The 20671-nt window shown below is 44.0% G+C and overlaps 1 protein-coding gene across 1 annotated transcript in view; it reads left to right on the top strand.

The window, feature by feature from the left end:
- Positions 1-20671, top strand: part of ASCC3 (activating signal cointegrator 1 complex subunit 3) — a 495794-nt gene that overhangs the window by 366217 nt on the left and 108906 nt on the right. The window contains exons 23-26 of the mRNA XM_065588248.1: positions 2731-2829; positions 3433-3601; positions 17393-17613; positions 20398-20483. Of these exons, the coding sequence (XP_065444320.1) occupies positions 2731-2829; positions 3433-3601; positions 17393-17613; positions 20398-20483 (575 nt within the window). The remainder of the gene's footprint in view (positions 1-2730; positions 2830-3432; positions 3602-17392; positions 17614-20397; positions 20484-20671) is intronic.

The raw sequence follows: 20671 nt of genomic DNA, 5'->3' as shown, positions 1-20671 counted from the left end.
TTTTAAGCAAAAAAGTGCATGTATCAAATTGATTTTGACCACAAAGTGAATGTAGAAGACTTTTGTTCTAAAAATAGATTTACACTCTTTTTTAAAAATTGTTTTCCCTGGTCATAAGGGCTTTTACTTTTTCTTTTGGATAGTTTTTCTGTCTTAGATTGTGAATACAAGGAGTGGTGATCAAAATACATGCAGTTTCTTTCTAGTCACTTCCTTGACTGATTATAAAAATATCTTTGAATGAATTCCTAACCTAATCTTGCACCAACTAATTTTGGTGACTTAATTTTGTCCATGTACTGTTTTATATTACAAAAGGAGATAATTTGAAAAATTTAGTTGAGTCTCTATCTTGCATCAGTATTACCAATACAAAGTTCAGTTCTGATGAGCTAATATATCATTAAGGACAAAACAGTTTAACGCTTGTTCTTTAACTTGAATCTATTTACAGCAGTGCTTTCCCAAGGCAAGCCGTAAAGTATACCAAAGAGGTCTGTACTTAGAAAGAGGAAGCATTGGGGACAATAGATTTTTGCCCAAGCTTATTGCTGTGACCTTTGACACAGTATCTCTTAATGGTTACTTTGGAAACATTACAAACATTGTGTCCGTTTATACAATGGAGCTCTTAAAATGTGAATACATAGATTTGTGTTAATCAAAACCTGAAAATGTTACTGCCTTTTTTGCTTTGCTTTGACTCTGTTTGTATCCGGTGAGCTTATCATTAATTATGAAATAATCTTTATTTTAGTAAATAACTACAATGATTTTTAATTATCATTCAAAATTAATCATTATCATTTTAAATTTAACAGTTGACAAACTATTAAAGAATTGCTTTCCCATCAGCATGCTACTACTATGCTGGTAAGCTGCCCAGAAGACGACAGTGGCAGCTGTCGTCAGCACAAAAACTGACTGCAAGGGAAGCCCACCCATAATAAGACTAGAAATGCATCAGCAAAATCAGAATTGTAAAAATCCAAGTACTTAATTGAAATGCCTAGCCTAGCTAAACATTTCTAGTGCATGCACCATGACAGCATCTAGGTACCAAATAAAACAAAGTAATACAAAACTGGAATTGATGTAGTTTGATCGTATTTCTGGGATTGTTCTAGAGGTAGGTGAAGAAACAATCTTGCTGTTCAGTTTGTACTTTACTTTATTGGGGGCAAGTCTGTGCAAAGGAAATGTTTTACATTGTGTTCTAGAAAAGGTGAGACATGAGTTCGTTTTTATCTTTAATTACAGCAATTTCCAAAGTTAAGAGCCCTTTAGTTCAGCTACGAAATTTTCCCTTTACCCTACTCCAGCGGAGCAAGGAACCATGAAAAGCTGTCCTAATAGGGCAGGTGAGCATTCCTCCATTATGAAGGAATGGAAGGGTAATGCAAAGTCACACAAGGAGTATGGGAATCCCTGGGTGTTGTAGCACTGGCTTAAGTAGTGTGCCACAGAATATGGCTGTGGAGTAGGGTGTGCCCAGAGCACTGTTACACTCTACCAGTCCCCAATGGTTTCTAGGGGTTGTTACTGCCAGCACTAGTTAAAGCAGCCTTGAGTCACCTCTGCCCCTCTTACACTATAGCTGGGCAGCTGGAGCGGCGGCTGCTGGCCAGGAGCCCAGCTCTGAAGGCAGAGCCACTGCCAGCATGAGCGCAGAAGTAAGGATGGCATGGTATGGTATTGCCACCCATACTTCTTTGGTGCTCCCTGCAGAGCTGAGCCCTCAGTTAGCAGCCGCCATTCTCCAGCCACCCAGCTCTGAAGGAAGCAGTGCAGAAGTAAGGGTGGCATGATATGGTATTTCCACCCTTACTTCTGCGCTGCTGCTGGCAAAGCACTTCCTTCAGAGCTGGGCGCCCAGCCAACAGCTGCCACTCTCCGGCCGCCCAGTTCTGAAAGCAGCACAGAAGTAAGATGACAATACCTTGCCCAGGGAATGGAAAATTCCTTCCTGACCCAAAATATGGCAGTTGGATAGACTTAATGCATAGCTGTGAAGACTCCCAGAGCCCTAACTCTCAACACGATAAAGTGGCAAGACCAGAAGCATACTACAAACCAAATGGGAAGATGGGAAAAAGAATTGCTCTCCAATGCCAAAACTTGGAAATTGTCCCTGGCCAGTTAATACTCTTTCCTCCCACCCAATCCAGAACCAGTTACTGATGGCTTATCAACACACCATCTAATGCAAGGCCCAAAGAGGATGGTAGTCATAGATGTTCTTGCCTGAAAGATTAGTGGGGTCCAATAAAAACAATTTCCACTGTAGCAGCCTGCATGGAACTTGGAGGGAAGATCACAAGTTGCAGGAGGAAAGAGTTTTTGGAAAAGTCTGTCTCTGTGCACATGGCTTGAATGCTAGCTGCAGTTGCAGCACCTGAAAATAGTTCTCTTAATAAAGAGACAAGTTAGTTTTAGAAACATGGAGTCCTCTTATGTTATTACCCAGTATTTGGTATTCAAAATACCCACAGAGACAGAACGTTCACTCCTGCTTATATAATATATAATGTATCAAACCGGTACAATTATAGATGACTAATTTCAGATGGAAGGATTTCACCAAACGTTCTACATTGCTCCCCTGATTTCGTCATATTTTCTTTGTAAAAAGTAAACCCACATCTTACTGAAAAATATCCCAAAATATCTGGTGTATTCTGAGAGGTCTATGGGGTACTTGTAACGAGGGAACCTTTTCTCTTCTTTTAGGTGCATGGCACAGTTGGAGAGCCCTGGTGGATCTGGGTGGAGGACCCCACTAATGATCACATTTATCATTCAGAGTATTTTGTCATTCAGAAAAAGCAGGTAACTGTGTCCTTATGCAGAATTTCAAAGCATGTAAGAAAAAAAAGCTGGCAGATAGTTTGGGAATAATTATTATAAACCTCTGTGTTGTCCCAAACCTGAAATTTATACAATAACATCACCAAATTTTCAAAATCCATTGTCTGCCTTTCAGTTCTTAGCATCTGCTAAAATTGGTCTTTGACATGGGTGTTCACTAATATTGTTACAAAAATAAAATCTATTAAAGGATTTGCCTCTTTCTCTGGCTTCTCTGGTGGACAGTTATTTGCAGATGAAAAATCAAATCTATAATGCTTGTTTTTATTAGGATTGTAAATACACATTACTCACTGCTGTTCCATCCCAACAAATAAATAAAATAACTTTATGACCAAGAGCCTTATCCTGCCCCTTTTGAAGCCAATGGAAGCAGAATCTTCTCCTGAAGTTGAAAAGGGAGGGATCATCTACCTGTTATCTATGCTTTCTATACACATACATTAACATACTGTACTTCATGTTGTGCATGTACTTTATTTCCTTGTGTTGCCTGTGCTTGTGAGAGTATGGCAAGCTGTTTTAGCTGTTCTAAAATGATTCTCTATTCTTTGTTTACATCAGGTCATTCCTAAAGAAGCTCAGCAGCTGGTGTTCACAATCCCTATTTTTGAACCTTTGCCTTCCCAATATTACATTCGAGCTGTATCTGATAGATGGTTAGGAGCAGAGGCTGTTTGTATCATAAATTTTCAGCATCTGATTCTACCAGAGAGACATCCACCTCACACAGGTAAAGTTATAACTAGAAACCTTATTGTTTTGTTTCCTTAAAGATTTGTTTCAATTAGTCTTGTTAATGCAGATTTGCACTATTTCTGTGCAATAATAGAAATCCAACTCTTTTAGTTCACTTTTACTGAAATAGTGTGTGTAGGGAAGGGTTCATTTTTTGTCATGCATTTGTTTGTATTTTTGAGGCTAACAACCCCCCTATCACTAACTTTAAATATGTTTGTCTTCACTATCAAGAAGCTTAATTCTTCTTAACATATTCCTGCTTTTTAGTGACTCCATGCTCAACATCAAGAGCAGGAGAAGTAGTATTGTACCATATAAAATAAGCCAAATTGTGCATTCTCATTTTTCTTAAATTGAGATTATATTTTCCATATAAGACTGCAAAATTATAATCTTATGTCTTAATGTTTCTCTAAAATTAAGGGTCTTTTATGGATCCCCATTCCTCTAACATTTGGCAGAGGAGAGCAGTTTATCCTGAACTTCTTTATAAACTAATTTCATTGGACATACTATGCCTGTCTCAAGGTTTATTTATTGGCCCACCTGTTCATTCAGCCAACAGTTCCTTTTCTCCTTGACTGTCTGTGGAGCTGAACTATCTGTTGCTTTAAATTCTGGCTTGTCAGTTCTTCTGTTTATTTCCCATCATAAATAATGGTTTTAAATGATAGCTCAAACTTTCATACAAGGCTTAAGAAATATTTGGTAAAGTATTGGGTTATTTATTTTTCAATTTTTCTTGTGCTCATTTAGTACAGTAGATCTCTGCAATATTTTAGCATCATCAAATGATCATTATTATATCGATGCATATTTTCAGGTAGCATGGTCTCGTCGGACATATTATATAGTCACACCGATGAGTCCCTCATATACTCTGTGTTCATTCCATGGCTATGTCTACATTTATGGTGTCACGTAGAGTACAGGCACCGCACACCCTAGCATGGGTATAAATAGCAGTGTACATAGTGAGGCACTGCTTAGTGAGTAAAGAAAAGACATGCCTGAACCTTAGAATATATATCCTACACGGTTGTCTACATGCCGAAGCAGTACTTTTCACATCTACCATACTATTTTTAGTAGTTTAGTGTCCCACTGCCTTCCTGCTGCCAGTGTCTTTCCCACCACAGGGAAAGCTCCAGCAGTGGGGAAAGGCTCTAGCAGGAGGAAGGTCCCCACTGCCAGCCTTTCCTTGCCGCAGGGAGTTGCTGCAGCTTTTCTCCACTGCCAGAGCATTTCACGCCGCATGTAGCTACACACCGCAGTGTGGATGCCAGCCTACTTTTCGCTGCAGCTTGTAGCTACACATACCCTACATGCCCCCACAAGCGTAGACAAGGCATATAACCAATTATCTGGAAGAGGCAGTACACAGCGCCTTAGTGAATGATTCAAACTAAAGTGGATGTAATTTCAAACTCCAGAGAGGACAGGGACCTGAATATAAGCATAAGTACTCTATACAATATGATTTATTTTGGAAAAATGAAAGGTTAATATCTCCAAGGGAAATTAATTTAAAACACAATGGGGAAGAGTAAGCTGAAAAACAATATTACTGAAAGAAACTTAGGGTATGTCTATACAGCAATGTAAGCTTCGGGTTAGTGTGACTCAAGTCAACTGACCCATGTCAGGAAACTCTGGGCTTGAGCATCTGCACTGCATTTTAACCCAAGGTTAAGGATTTTCTGACCCATGATCGAACCTAGGGCTCTGGCATCCATACTGCAGTGCACAAAGTAACCCTATCTCAGAGTGCCTAGCGCCCCGCTCCCATGTTGACACTGTAGCCCTTTGAATGTGTTGCACTGTGGGAAAACTCTACTGCCCACCTTGTCTCCTGTGACAGTGTGATTGGTGGGACTTGGGTGCCCATAAGGAGTACATGATACATAAACTGCATAATTAGCTTCTTTGGTGGCTGTCTCAATAGAATGACAGCAGTTTGAGAAGGCTTTAAACTGAACTACCATCTAATCTGTGAATCAGGCTCTCCACCTCTCAGCTGAGTCACCCTGGCAGGAAAATGCCCAGGTGGACCTGTTCTGAGGCTAATTAGGACATCAGTCTCCAGGACTGTCAAACCAGTAAAATGAAACTTGGCAATTCTTAATTTTTGAAATGGGCTGTTCAATAAAGGTGATTTTGGTTTTTTTGTTTGTTTATTTTTGTCTGTTTTGAAGTTTGACATAAAATGTAGGTTTCAGCAGAAAAACAGCTACTGCCATCTGTGAACTGTTGAAGTGCATCCCCAGGGACTGGAGTGCAGTGTGTTCTAGCACCTCCTAGGGGTCCCCATGAGGCTGTGGGGAAGTTTTGGGGGGGAGCTCCCATTCATTGCCCACATACTTTGTGTTTCATGGGAGCTTCTGCACACACAGCCCCACTGATGCGGTGGGGGAGAGCAAGGGACAGAGAGCAGAGCAAGATCCTGGCAGGGAGGGGGAGCAGCTGGGGCATTGAGGGTATTATCCTCTCCCGGCCATGTTGAGCCTGGAGCTCTGTCGCTCCCCCTCCCTGCAGGGCACCTGCTTAGTCCCTACTCCGTTCTCTGGCCGTTGCTCCTTACCCCTCCCCCTGGGGCTGTGTGTGCCACCCCAGTCAGTTCTCTTTGCAAAAAGCTTCTTCTGTTTGAGAACCCTGCAGACTCTCTGATAATGTGCTTGCCAGACCAGTGTGCAGCAGGCAATAGGTTACGCTGACCACAGCTGCTGCTGTTTGCAAAGGGAGGTATGGCTTCCATTTGGAATAGAGTGCAATTGACTGCACCACAGATTGTCGGTATAGAGAGGACTAAGGAAGTTACCCCAAGGAACTCTGGGATACATCTAAAAGACTTCTGGGACCCGAGTCAAGTTGTGTATACACAGGAAAGCAATAGGGTTCAGACCCTAAGTCCTGTTTTAACACAGACTCGGACCCTCCAGCCCTGTGGGAGCCCTAGATTTGAGCCTTGGGTTAACACAGTTGGTATGTGGATGCAAGCGGGGGTTAGGCTTGAGCTAAGGCTTACATTGCTGTGTAGACATACCCTGAGTAGTGAGAGTGGGCAGTAAATTAGACATGAACTTGTACTGTGATATTGCAACAAAGATGGACACTGCAATTTTAGGCTGCATAAACAAAGACATCACATCTGTGTGTGTCTGTTGTGGTCATATTTTATGTTCAGTTCTAGCCACCTAAATTTGGAGTGAGAAAAATAACAAAAAAGATCAGGAGGCTAGAAGAATTTGAGGAAGAGCCAGATTCTGCCCACCTTACTCAAGCTCAGTGTGGGGTAGAAAGGAATAATTATAAAATATTGGGTGCCAAGTAATTTTATGTTAAAAATTACTAAGAATATTTTGTTTAGAGAAGCAAATGGTAGGGGCCAACTCTTATTAATTGTTTCTCTTACTTCCAACTCAGGAGTGTGACTCCTATTGTTTTAGCTACAGAGGTTCTGTTGCACACCCTGGGTGACAGCATGATTGAAATAAACCAAAATCACAATCATTAACCATGGCTATTTTATTAGTAAAGAAGGAAAAAATAAGCAGCAGCATGACACAAAGTTATTTGCTGTCATCTTTCTATTGACATGCTGTTGAAGATTGGCTTAGATGACACCTTCAGCTTCTGAATATGCAGTCTGTCATGAATATACAACATTTCTAATTGCCTTTGCATTACTGATGGGAAAATCTCAAATAAGCTCTTAGAGTTAGAGTTTTAACTTTTTTTCTTTTTATTCAGTTCCCTTTCTGAAATATTCCTTCAGTTTTATTAGAGTTCAACAGGACATAAAATTCTGTTTTCAAAAAGTCTAAATAGTCCTATTCTTTACATACAAGCTTTCACTTTTAAAAAAAGTCTTTTAAAATTAAATCATTCTTAGAGAGTCTTTAGCTTAAAGAGTTATTAAAGAAGTTATTGATTCTACATGACAATTTTAGGAAAGATGACTCTTCTTGTCTTCCAGAGTTGGGTTGTAGGAATTTCTGGAGCACTGCCAGTAATTAATTAGTTTCCCACAAATATAAATATTTTATACTTAAATAACTTCTTATTTTAGTAATTAGTTTAGCAAGGGCATGAGATTCCATATTGTTGCATAGAGCATTTAATCATTTACACAGCAATGATATTAGAAGTTTTACATTTAGCTAACATATTTGCAAATATGCATTTCACAAAGATGTTTGCCATTTCAACACTTACAAATAAATAAAATGTTTAAAATATTTCCAGCTGTACTTGTTTTTCCTATAGGCTTTAAGTTTTTAGAGTAATTATAAAATTAATTTCAACAAGGATATTTCTAGACTTCTTTGTGTGGGTTTACTTAGAACTTTCCTTGGAAGGATGAAAAATCCCATGCTTACATCTAGATTTATTGTTCTGATAACACAACCCTACATTCCTTTTTCACAACTGGGTCTTATCCGAAAGCATGAACGTTTTACATAGTTTGTTTTCTTGAGATAAGGATTACATTTGTACAAAACTGGTATCTTATACAAAAGGAGAAGTCCTAGTCTAGATAAGACACTCTTAGGGCTTTGTCTATTGACCACAGCTCCTTAGAGTTACAAACTGTTTATTATAGCAGTTACACATCTATTAAATAGCTTGTACAAAAGCACAAATTTCAATAACGAATGCATCTTTTAAACATGTCACAAAATAATATAATAAAAAGTTAAAGCAAAGTGAAGTTTAAAATGCAGCTTTTTTAAAAATTCTTTGAGGTAATAAACATGGTTTTATGGCTAGGGAGGGATTATCTTCCTTACATTGGCTTGTCCTTTGGTCTCAGAAGCCACCTAGAATTTCTTTGATTAACTCGAACATTAGTCACATAATCAGGTAAACATAATGTAAATAGTTATGTTTTCAAGCATTCTGACTATAACATACTTCTTGTTATATCTTAATATTCAGTAGAGATACAGACAAGTTTGTAATTACCGAATATCAAAAGAAAATAATAGTTCTTCTTCGAGTGCTTGCTCATATCCATTCCATTAGGTGTGTGCGCGCCGCGTGCACAATCGTCGGAAGATTTTTACCCTAGCAACACCGGCGGGTCGGCTGTGGAGCCCCCTAGAGTGGCGCCTTCATGGCGCTGAATATATACCCCAGCCGACCCGGCGCCCCCTCAGTTCCTTCTTACCGCCCCTGACGGTCGTTGGAACTGTGGAGCGCTGCTTAGCTGTTCTCCACTTTCCCTAGCTTAGTTTGTTATTCGCAGTTATAGTTATAGTTATAGTCCTAGTGTTTATAGTTAAATAGTTCAATAGTTTTAAAAGTTGTTCTAGTTGTTATAATAGTTCAGGGGATTAAGGGGGTCGTCTCCCCCTTTTCTCCCCCGGCCGCCGGGCCGGGCTCATGCCCAACGCTCCCGGCTTCAAGCTGTGCGCCTCCTGCGCTAAGCCTATGCCCACGAGCGACCCGCACGACTCCTGTCTGAAGTGCCTGGGAGAGTCCCATCAAACAGATAAGTGCAAGATCTGTAAGGCCTTCAGACCAAGGACCAAGAAGGAGCGGGACTTTCGGCTCCGGCAACTCCTGATGGAGGCGGCACTTAGTCCGGACGCTCCATCTACAAGTCAGGCCCCGGCACCTAGCGCCTCGGTGCGCAGTGCCCCAGCGGCACCGGCTATGACGACCACGCGAGTGGCGTCAGATAAGCCTCCCCGGCACCGGACCTCGTCGGCACCGCAAGCACAGCAAGTGCCTCGGCGCCGGTCATTATCCCCAGGGCATAAGAAAGCCCATAAGACGGGGACCTCCGTGCCGAAGACGCTGGCTCCCCCAGTGCCGGGGGTAGAGCCGCGTCCGCCGGTGGAGCACCGGAAACAGGTGCCTCCAGCACCGTCGACTCCGGCGCCGAGGCCGTTGAGTCCGGTGCAGACGGCGTCTCCACCGAGGCCGGCGGTGACACAGTGCCTCCCGTCGACGCCAGAGACCTTCGCGGCGGCGAGAGACTTAATAGCTCTCACGGAGCCGGCACCGCCTCAACCACCGGCACCGACGGCACCGTTGCCTCGCCCGGTCCAGTCGAGGGGGAAACCTGCCTTGATGCGCCCTCCATCGCAAGGGCTGGAACCTCGGCACCGATCCAGGTCCCGAAGCAGGTCCCCACGCCGCTCGCAGTCCCGGCACCGAATATCACCTCGGCACCGGTCGTACTCGCGGCCAAGATCTTCTTCGCGGCACCGCTCTACGTCTCGGCACCGCTATGATCGTCGGCACCGATCAACGTCGAGACGTAGTTCTCGGCACCGCTACGGTCGACGCTCGACGTCGAGAGGCCGCTCCCGGTACCGGGCATACTCCAGGTCCTCGTCGAGGTCCAGATCCGACTCCCGGCACCGACGAGGACATCGGCACCGGTCGCGGTCCCGGCACCGATCGCCGGCACCGCGTGGAGATAAATCATCTCCGGACCGGCACCGTGCGGCACCGCAGCCCACGGGAATCGTCTCGACGCTCTCGGCACCGCCATGGCCATCGAGATCGGTGTCTCGCTCCTCGGAGGACCTCTCGAGATCGGCATACCCCCCTCAGGGGCAAGCCGAGGAACAGGACTTGGGCCATTGGCAGAACATAACAGAGGACCATTCTCATGGCCCATCTCACTGGTCGTTTTGGACCCCGTGGGCGTACCATCAGGCGCAAGGGGCTCCAGTTGCTTCGACCTCTCGCTCCGGTCACTCTGTTAGAAGGGCCCCGGAGTCCACTATCTCTCGGCCTCCGCCAGGGGGCATGGAGGCTTCCGTGTCCGCACCACCTGACGCCCTGGACTCAAGCGCAGGTGATGCTCCGGCCCAGGAGCAGGGAGACCAGGACCCTCCCTTGGATCCTGTTCCACCGGAGGCATCTTCCTCTTCCTCTCCGGATGAGGCAGTGGCGGGCACATCGTGCACAGGTCCACCTCCAATAGATCTTCGGGCTCACCAAGATCTTCTGCGTAGGATGGCCCGTAATATGGACCTGCAGGCGGAGGAGATAGTGGAGGTGCACGACCCCATCGTGAATATCCTCGGAGCGGATGCCCCATCGAGGGTGGCGTTACCCCTGATCCGCACGATACAAGCCAATGTATCTACGATATGGCAGACTCCTGCCTCTATCCTACCCACAGCGAGAGGGGTGGAAAGGAAATACTTTGTCCCGTCTAAAGACTACGGATACTTGTATACCCACCCCCAGCCGTGTTCACTGGTGGTGGCATCAGTGAACGCAAGGGAGCGCCACGGTCAGCAGGCCGCAGCGCCCAAATCGAAGGAGGCTAAGCGCCTCGATTTATTCGGCCGTAAAGTTTACTCAGGCGGAGGGCTGCAACTTAGAGCGGCTAATCAACAGGCGCTCTTGAGCCGCTATAGCTTTAACTCCTGGAACTCTATGGGGAAGTTCAAGGAGTTGGTTCCCCAAGAGTCCAGGGAGGAGTTTGGAGCCCTGGTGGAGGAGGGTAAGAAGGTGGCTCGGACCTCCTTACAGGCCTCCTTAGACATAGCGGACTCTGCTGCGAGAACCCTGGCCTCAGGTATCGCTATGCGGAGGATCTCCTGGCTCCAGGTTTCGGGTCTGCCTCAGGAACTGCAGCAAACCCTGCAGGATCTGCCCTTTGAAGGACAAGGGTTGTTTTCAGAAAAGACGGACTCTCGCCTGCAGAGCCTCAAGGACTCCAGGACGATCATGCGTTCCTTGGGGATGCATGTTGTGGGCCCTCAGCGCAGGCCATTTAGACCGCAGCCTCAGCGCTTCTACCCCCCCCCCCCCGCCTCGTCAGAGACAGGACTCGACCCGGAGGCGAGGACGAGGTGGTAGAAGAAGGTGGACCGGCCCTCAACCTGGTCAGAACCAGGGGCCACCTAGACCACCTTCAGGCCCCAGGCAGAACTTTTGAAGGTGCGGTCGAGGACGGCGCCCCAGTCATCCCACAGGATCCAGCCCCATCCTTTCGGGATCGCCTTTCCCATTTCCACCATGCCTGGTCCCTTATAACCTCGGACCGTTGGGTCCTTCGCACGGTGGACAGGGGATATGCTATCCAGTTTTCCTCAATTCCCCCCTCCTCCCCCCCTTCCCCGTCCCTCTTCAGGGACCCTTCTCACGAGCAACTTCTTATACAGGAAGTTTCCACGCTCCTTGCTATGGGGGCCATAGAGAAGGTTCCAGTGGAGTTAAGGGGCAGGGGATTCTATTCCCGTTACTTCCTCATTCCCAAGTCCAAAGGAGGTCTGCGACCCATCTTGGACTTGCGCGGACTCAACAAATTCGTAGTAAAGTTGAAGTTCCGCATGGTCTCTTTGGGGACCATTATCCCTTCCCTCGATCCTGGAGACTGGTTCGCCGCCCTCGACATGAAAGATGCATACTTTCACATAGCAATTTACCCGCCTCACAGACGCTTCCTGCGGTTCGTGGTAAGCAAGGTGCACTACCAATTTGCAGTCCTTCCCTTCGGCCTATCCTCGGCCCCAAGGGTGTTCACGAAATGTATGGCTGTCGTGGCAGCGTACCTTCGTCGGCAAGGGATACAGGTGTTCCCGTACCTAGACGACTGGCTGGTACACGGTCGCACCAAAGAACAAGTTCGAGATCACGTCCACATAATAGTGCACACATTCAACAAGTTGGGTATCCTACTCAACAAGGACAAATCCACTCTAGAACCTACCCAGAGAATAGAATTCATCGGCGCGGTTCTAGACTCCAGACGTGCACAAGCCATCCTGCCAGACAATCGCTTTTGCACCATCACGAGCCTCATTCAAGGACTCAAGGCCTTCCCAACTACCACGGTGAGGTCGTGCCTTACCCTGCTGGGTCACATGGCTTCCTGCACGTACGTAACCAGGCATGCCAGACTTCGGCTTCGCCCACTCCAGACCTGGGTGTCATCAATATACCGCCCACATCGGGACAGCCTGAACATGGTGGTCACGGTCCCAAACTCGGTCCTGACCTCCCTCACATGGTGGCTAGATCACAAGGTGGTTTGCGAGGGGATGCCGTTTCACGCCCCACAACCCTCTCTGCACCTGGTCACAGACGCTTCATCTCTGGGTTGGGGCGCCCATCTCAACGAGCACCATACCCAGGGCCTGTGGACTGCACCCCAGCTAGCCCTGCACATCAATGTTCGGGAACTGATGGCGGTGCGCCTGGCGTGCCAGGCATTTCTCAATCTCCTACGTGGTCGTTGTGTGTTAGTTCTCATCGACAACACCACGGCCATGTTTTACATCAACAAGCAGGGAGGAGCACGTTCGTCAATTCTATGCCAAGAGGCCATTCGCCTGTGGGACTTCTGCATCGCCCACTCAATCCTTCTCACGGCATCGTTCCTCCCTGGAGTCCAGAACACTCTGGCGGACCGACTCAGCAGGTCCTTTCAAACACACGAGTGGTCTATCCGTCCGGACATCATATATTCCGTTTTCCAGAAGTGGGGGTTTCCCCAGATAGACCTGTTTGCATCTCGAGACAACAGGAAGTGCCACGTGTTCTGCTCCCTGCATGGTCGAGCTCCGGGCTCCCTCTCGGATGCGTTTCTCCTTCCCTGGAAAGACCACCTGTTTTATGCCTTCCCTCCGTTTCCTCTGGTCCACAAGGTACTGCTCAAATTGCGCAGAGACCAGGCACAGGTGATTCTGATCGCCCCAGTGTGGCCGAGACAACATTGGTACACCACGCTGTTGGAGCTCTCGGTTCAGACACCGATCCCGCTTCCATTATGCCCGGATCTCATCTCTCAGGACCACGGTCGCCTGCGTCACCCCGACCTGCAATCACTCCACCTCATGGCGTGGCTGCTCCATGGTTCACCCAGGCAGAGCAGCAGTGCTCGCACTCTGTCCAACAGATTCTGCTGAGCAGTAGGAAACCCTCAACACGGACCACATACTTGGCCAAGTGGAAGCGGTTCTCCTGTTGGTGCGAACAACGAGCCACGTCCCCGTTGCACGCACCTATTCCTCTCATTTTGGAATATCTCCTCTCCCTAAAACAGCAGGGGTTGGCGATATCTTCAATTAGAGTTCACCTGGCCGCTATATCAGCCTTTCACCCAGGGGAACTCGCGTCTTCGGTATTCTCTAACCCGATGGTCGTTAGATTCCTCAAGGGCTTAGACCGGATGTACCCACAACAACGTCAGCCCGTTCCGACGTGGGACCTCAACCTGGTTCTCTCCAAGCTCACAGGTCCTCCATTCGAGCCACTGGCCACCTGTTCACTTTTGTACCTATCCTGGAAGACAGCCTTCCTCGTAGCCATCACCTCAGCAAGGCGCGTTTCTGAACTCAGGGCGCTTACATCCGAGCCCCCTTACACAGTTTTCCATAAGGATAAAGTGCAGCTCCGCCCACATCCTGCCTTTCTCCCTAAGGTGGTTTCTCCATTTCATATCAACCAGGATATATTTCTCCCGGTCTTTCATCCTAAACCACATGCTACTCGCCAGGATCAACGTTTGCATTCTCTGGACGTACGCAGGGCCCTGGCCTTCTATATTGACCGCACAAGGCACTTTAGAAAGACGACGCAACTCTTCGTTGCAGTGGCCGACCGAATGAAAGGCTCACCGGTCTCATCACAACGCCTATCCTCCTGGATTACGTCTTGCATCCGGACTTGCTACGACCTGGCAGGTGTCTCAGTACCACACCTCACCGCTCACTCCACGAGGGCCCAAGCTTCCTCGACGGCTTTCCTGGCGCAAGTTCCGATCCAGGACATTTGTAGAGCTGCAGTTTGGTCGTCAGTCCACACGTTTACAGAACACTATGCACTAGTGCAGCAGTCCAGGGACGATGCTGCCTTCGGATCAGCGGTTTTGCACACAGCAATGTCTCACTCCGACCCCACCACCTAAGTTGGGCTTGGGAGTCACCTAATGGAATGGATATGAGCAAGCACTCGAAGAAGAAAAGACGGTTACTCACCGTTGTAACTGTTGTTCTTCGAGATGTGTTGCTCATATCCATTCCAAACCCGCCCCCCGTCCCCACTGTCGGAGTAGCCGGCAAGAAGGAACTGAGGGGGCGCCGGGTCGGCTGGGGTATATATTCAGCGCCATGAAGGCGCCACTCTAGGGGGCTCCACAGCCGACCCGCCGGTGTTGCTAGGGTAAAAATCTTCCGACGATCGTGCACGCGGCGCACACACACCTAATGGAATGGATATGAGCAACACATCTCGAAGAACAACAGTTACAACGGTGAGTAACCGTCTTTTTTATTAATATTTTTGTGTCAATATTGAGGTCTCTCCATTACATCAGTAATACCTTATTGGTTCCCATTGGAAAAGATGGGAATACTCATCAAATAAGGTACTACTTGATAGGAGTAAGAATCTATCTCTTAATCTTGCCTCATATATTCCAAAATTGCACTGACATATTGAATAGTACCTTCCTGTTTGAATTGTCCAATTGAAAGATATGGAAGTATTCACAAAGTAAAGTGCTACTGGGTGTGAATAAGAGTGTCAGAATGTGGCTCTAAAAAAGTTAAATGTGGCAAGGAAGTGATTATAGGGGGCCGAGATAATATTTTACCTACTGATGAGAAGTTCAGAAACCAAAGAAGTAAAGGATTATTTAGAGAGATGCTATACAAAGGGATTTAGCTATGAATAATGAAATGAAATGAAACAGAAAATTGAAGATGTACTGACAAGAGTTGTCAGGTGGTGAAATGGTAACCCTAAGGAAGCAGTGGAACTCCCATTGCTTGGGACATGAAAACTAGACTTGACAAAACATCGGTAAATGTGCAACGATCCTGTGTTGCCATAAAAAGGGCAACCTTATGTCTTTTCTAATTCTGACTTATGAGATTCTTTATTTCTGAGGAGACCTGCAGGGGAAGATTTGCATATGAATGAAATAATTCATCTGCTTGTTACCTTGATCAAAGAAGTTCCGTTGTTTATAACAGAAGTCCAGTCAGTTTCCAGGAATTTATTCTTGAGCATAGAAAGCACAGGAATATTCCTTGGAAACTAGGTTTTCGGTCCTCAGCTTCATCAAAACCTAATTCCCATAAGCAAAGCATAGATGTAAACAAATTGAGGGCATGTAGGCTTGATCACGTTTTTCAGAGGATGCCTTTGGGACTTACAATATTTTTAGCATTTAGTCTTTCACAGCTAGAAATTTCACCTGGTTGTAAAATTATTATTATTATTTTTAACCAAAAAACCTCCAAAAAACAAACACACACAAATAAATAAATAAATAAAATTGACTCTTTTTTTCTTGAAAAATATCTTGCTGAAAATTGGAAACATTTTGACCAGCTCTACTAAAAGTGTATATATTATAGCAGAGAGATCTCATAGAGCATCATGCATCCAATTTCAACCTCAGCATTCATGATTGAGTCATGGTTTTTGGTATAGAAGCATATGTTTGTTTTTTTCTCGATACTTAAAATGCCTTATACATTCAATGTGCCTGATGTCATTGTAAAGCCCTTCCACTGTAATCACATTTGGCTCATTTAGAAATCTGTGAAGTGGGAACATTCAGAAATATTCACTTCCAGTACAGTGTTTTCTTTTGGCATACATAAACTCACATGTGTTTGTGAAGTGTTCAGCTATTGTTATAGTGTACCTATACTATCTGGAAAGGCATGTGTAACCTTTTTACCTAATTGACCATTAACTACTATTCAGAAAAAATAGTAAGATATTTACACATCACCGGTTATGGAGCCCTTAGGATTTATGGTAATTGATTTCAATTCCCATCTGGTTCCCACTCAGCAGTGAAGTACGTAGAGGCCCTGTTGAGGGGGATGGGGGGAACCTTTTCTCCTCTCAACAGACCCCAAGAAATCTCCGATTTAGTGGGAATGATAAAACAGACATAAGGTATCAGTGAAAAGCACGTTAAGAATATTAGGCATCACAACTTCAGCAGATTTTATGACTCCTATGGCATACCTTAATGGTGGGGCACCCTGAAAAGACAATGAGATCTCCAACCACAAAAAAAACTTCAAAGAAAGCATCTGCATAACAGAATCATTTCAAGTCTCTTTAATTTTGGTAGGAATCTAAATCTAATCTGGTTATATGTATCAGCTTCCAAATTCCACAGTCTCTAATTGTTTGGATAGCGAATATCTCCAAGATATGCCAAGAGTCGTATATTGAAGGGATGTTTGGGTTTTGTATGTGTATTTATATCTCCTTATCTATCTCTCTATCATTTTAAATAACTATATGTAAAACATATATGTATCCCTCGTTCATATTATTCCATCAGCTGTGGAAGTCTTTAGAGGATCCTTACTCTTAAAAAAACAGAGAAATGTGTTCCTTGTAACTGGAATTTAGGGACTGTGGTGTCCTCCCCCCCCCCATCATTTTCACTTATCTTTGTCCTCATAAGAATTGGGATATGTTTTCATTGGTATAGTAGCTTTAGATCTAATTGGGTATAATAAAAAAAGCTTTTGATGAACAGATGAATCTATGTAAATTGTAGACTTCAAAGCTCACAGAATGCTTAACAGTGATACCTTGAGGGGAAATGTCAAACGGCAAACCAATTCATCATTATTGTTCTCTGGAGTCCACATGATCCCAAATGAGAGCTGCATATAATGTAAGAAATTAGCTATAAATAGTTCAAAAATAAGTTTTCCCATCAAAGCACAAGTTCATACCTAACCAACATCTGATTACTTTAGTCTTATAATACAATATTTTATAAGGCTGCATATTTTGATATGTACTAATGATTACTCCATAATTTTAGAACTATTGGATCTTCAGCCTTTGCCTATCACAGCTTTGGGATATCGAGAGTATGAAGCCCTCTACAAATTCACCCATTTCAACCCTATCCAGACGCAGATATTTCATACGCTCTATCATACAGACTGTAATGTTCTTCTTGGAGCCCCCACAGGCTCTGGAAAGACTGTCGCAGCTGAGTTAGCCATCTTCAGAATTTTCAACAAGTATCCCACATCTAAGGTTTGTGAAATGTTTACTAGAAATATGCAATGTCTGTATACTTCTTTCAGCAATCCAAAACTTTACAAAAATGAGGAGTATTGCTCTGCTATATAAATAAGCATATTCTACCATGCTTTAAATGCATATTGAGATTCTTTTTCTGGGGAGTCCTATGCATCCATGATGAATTTCTTAGTGTCTCTTTGTATATCCTTTCATCTCCTTCCATCAGCAAAGTCTTGCTTCCCAACTACCACATCCTTCCAAGTGAGGATAGCTGGCCAGATCTCCTCCTTATATGAACAGATGAGTTTCAAAAGCAGTAATTCAAGCCGATTCTCTGTCTTTTCAACCTGATTTTCAGTTCTTAGAATATGTGAGCTTCAGTGCTTAACAATCAAATGCACTTGGCTTTATATGTGAAATTCACCTCTCATGCATAAACTAGGGGTGGAGGTCCCAATTTGTGCACCCAGACGTGGACTTGACTGTAGTGTCTTAGGCATCAAAGTTGGAAAGTTGGGTTCTCTGGCTGAAATTTTTTAAGATGGAGCTCCTGGAAGGTGGGTGCATAACTGGTTGGAAAACCATTCCCAGAGACAGTTATCAGTGGTTCACAGTCAAGTTGGAAGGGTGTATCAAGTGGAGTCCCACAGGGATTAGTCCTTTGTCCGGTTTTGTTCAATATCTTCATCAGTGATTTAGATAATTGCATAGAGAGTACACTTATAAAGTTTGCGGACAATACCAAGCTGGGAAGGGTTGCAAGTGCTTTGGAGGATAAGATTAATATTCAAAATTATGTGTACAAACTGGAGAAATGATCTGAAGTAAATAGGATGAAATTCAATAAGAAGAAATGCAAAGTACTCCACTTAAGAAGGAACAATCAGTTGCACACATACAAAATGGGAAATGACTGCATAGTAAGGAGTACTGCAGAAAAGGGATCTGGGGACCATAGTGGATCACAAGCTAAATATGAGTGAACAGCATAACGCTGTTTCAAAAAAAGCAAACATCTTTCTGGGATGTATTAGCAGGAGTGTTGTAAGCAAGACAGGAGAAGTAATTCTTCCACTCTACTCCGCACTGATTGGGCCTCAACTGGAGCATTGTGTCCAGTTCTCGATGCCACATTTCATGGAAGAAGTGGACAAATTGGAGAAAGTCCAACAGAGAGAAACAAAAATGATTAAAGGTCTAGAAAACATGACCTATGAGGAAAGATTGAAAAAAAATGGTTTGTTTAGTTTAGATAAGAGAAAACTGACGGGGGACATCACTGTTTTCAAGTACATAAAAGATTGTTACAAGGAGTGAGAAAAATTGTTTTTGTTAACTTCTGAGAATAGGAACAATGGGCTTAAATTGCAGCAAGGGAGATTTAAGTTGGATATTAGGAAAAACTTCCTGTCAGAGTGGTTAAGCACTGGAATAAATTGCCTAGGGAGGTTGTGGAATCTCCATCATTGGAGGTTTTTAAGAGCAGGTCAGACAAACACCTGTTAGGGATAGCCTAGATAATACTAAGTCCTGCCCTTGAGTTCGGGGGACTGGACTAGAAGACCTCTTGAGGTCCCTTCTAGTCTTATGATTCTATGAAAGTCAATTAGATGATTTAGTCACAAAATTCCCACTGAAATTTGCTTTGGAAATCTCAACCTGTATGTGTAAACTTGTTAGTAATAGTTGAGGCAGACAAAGAGAGAATTGTAAAATACTGATAAAATATAAGACTTGAGTGCATCCATAGTTTGTCACAGGGACCGGCAACCTTTGGCCCGCCAGGGTAAGCACCTGGCCACTCCAGGCCAATGGGGGCTGCGGGAAGCAGCAGCCAGCACATCCCTCGTCCCGCTCTGCTTCTCGCAGCCCCTATTGGCCTGGAGCGGCGAACCGCAGCCAGTGGGAGCCGCAATCGGCCAAACCTGCAGACGCAGCAGGTAAACAAACTGGCCCGGCCCTCCAGGGTGCTTACCCTGGCAGGCTCGGTGCCAAAGCTTGCCGATCCCTGGTTTATCATATTGGACCTTCATAGCACTATAAGCAGCTATTAAAGGAATATTAAGAAATCTTGCTTAATAAATCAGTCTTCAAAATTTATAGGCCAGATTATCTAAAGTGCAGCTGAACTTTTCACACACTCAGTACATGTGTATCAGTTTTCGTACGTTCAAATGTATACTCATGCTTTAGAAAACCTGACCCTAAATCTTTAAATGAATACTGTAAAAACTATGCTCATGTACTTCAGCACACAGAAAGTACTTCTCTGGGGAAGTCTTGTGAGGTTCTTTAAAAGTAGAAAATTTTAAAATTAATTTTAAATGATTTTAGGGATTAAAATTAAAGAGATGAAAATCATGTAAGATGATGTTATACTAGCAATTCTGGTTATTTTTGTTTGGATTTGGTGCATTAATTTCAGAATCTTAGTTTTCAGGTTTTATGGTCTCAGCAATAAATGGTAATACTTTATGTAGGTCATTTTATAATGACACATTTGTTTGCTTTTTATAGGTGTAATGACAGTGTTACAGTTTTATAAATTACTTTTTTTTATTAATATATATTAATGTTATTGGTTCAAGGAGCAAAAGAATTTTTGCAAGTATTAAATCTATCTTAATTAGAATCCTGTTGTAAGTTACTAAATGTAATTTTAAGAATTATGCCTTAATCATTTATACTTAATAAGTTAATTCAAGTCCTTAGAGGCATAAAAGAAAATAATTCTTTGTAAATTAAAATTTTACACAGCTTTTTTTTTGTTTAATTCTGCTTTGTGTGTGTTCGCAGGCAGTATACATTGCCCCTTTAAAAGCACTGGTACGAGAGAGAATTGAAGATTGGAAAGTCAGGATTGAAGAAAAACTTGGTAAAAAGTATGTTTCTCCCAGAAGAACAGTACTGCAAGTGTGGAGAAACTCTGTTGAATATTTTGTATTATCTAGCTATTTAGTCAAATATGTTTTATCTTTCAAATTGTAACAATGCTCCCCATAAAAAGTCTGAATGTATCATAGCAAACACACACTACGTAGAAAAAAAAATAGGTGACACAAAAATGGAA

This window comes from Chrysemys picta, chromosome 3 (assembly GCF_011386835.1).
Source record: "Chrysemys picta bellii isolate R12L10 chromosome 3, ASM1138683v2, whole genome shotgun sequence".
In the NCBI taxonomy this organism is placed as follows: domain Eukaryota; kingdom Metazoa; phylum Chordata; order Testudines; family Emydidae; genus Chrysemys; species Chrysemys picta.
This window is presented reverse-complemented; position numbering and strand designations above follow the sequence as displayed.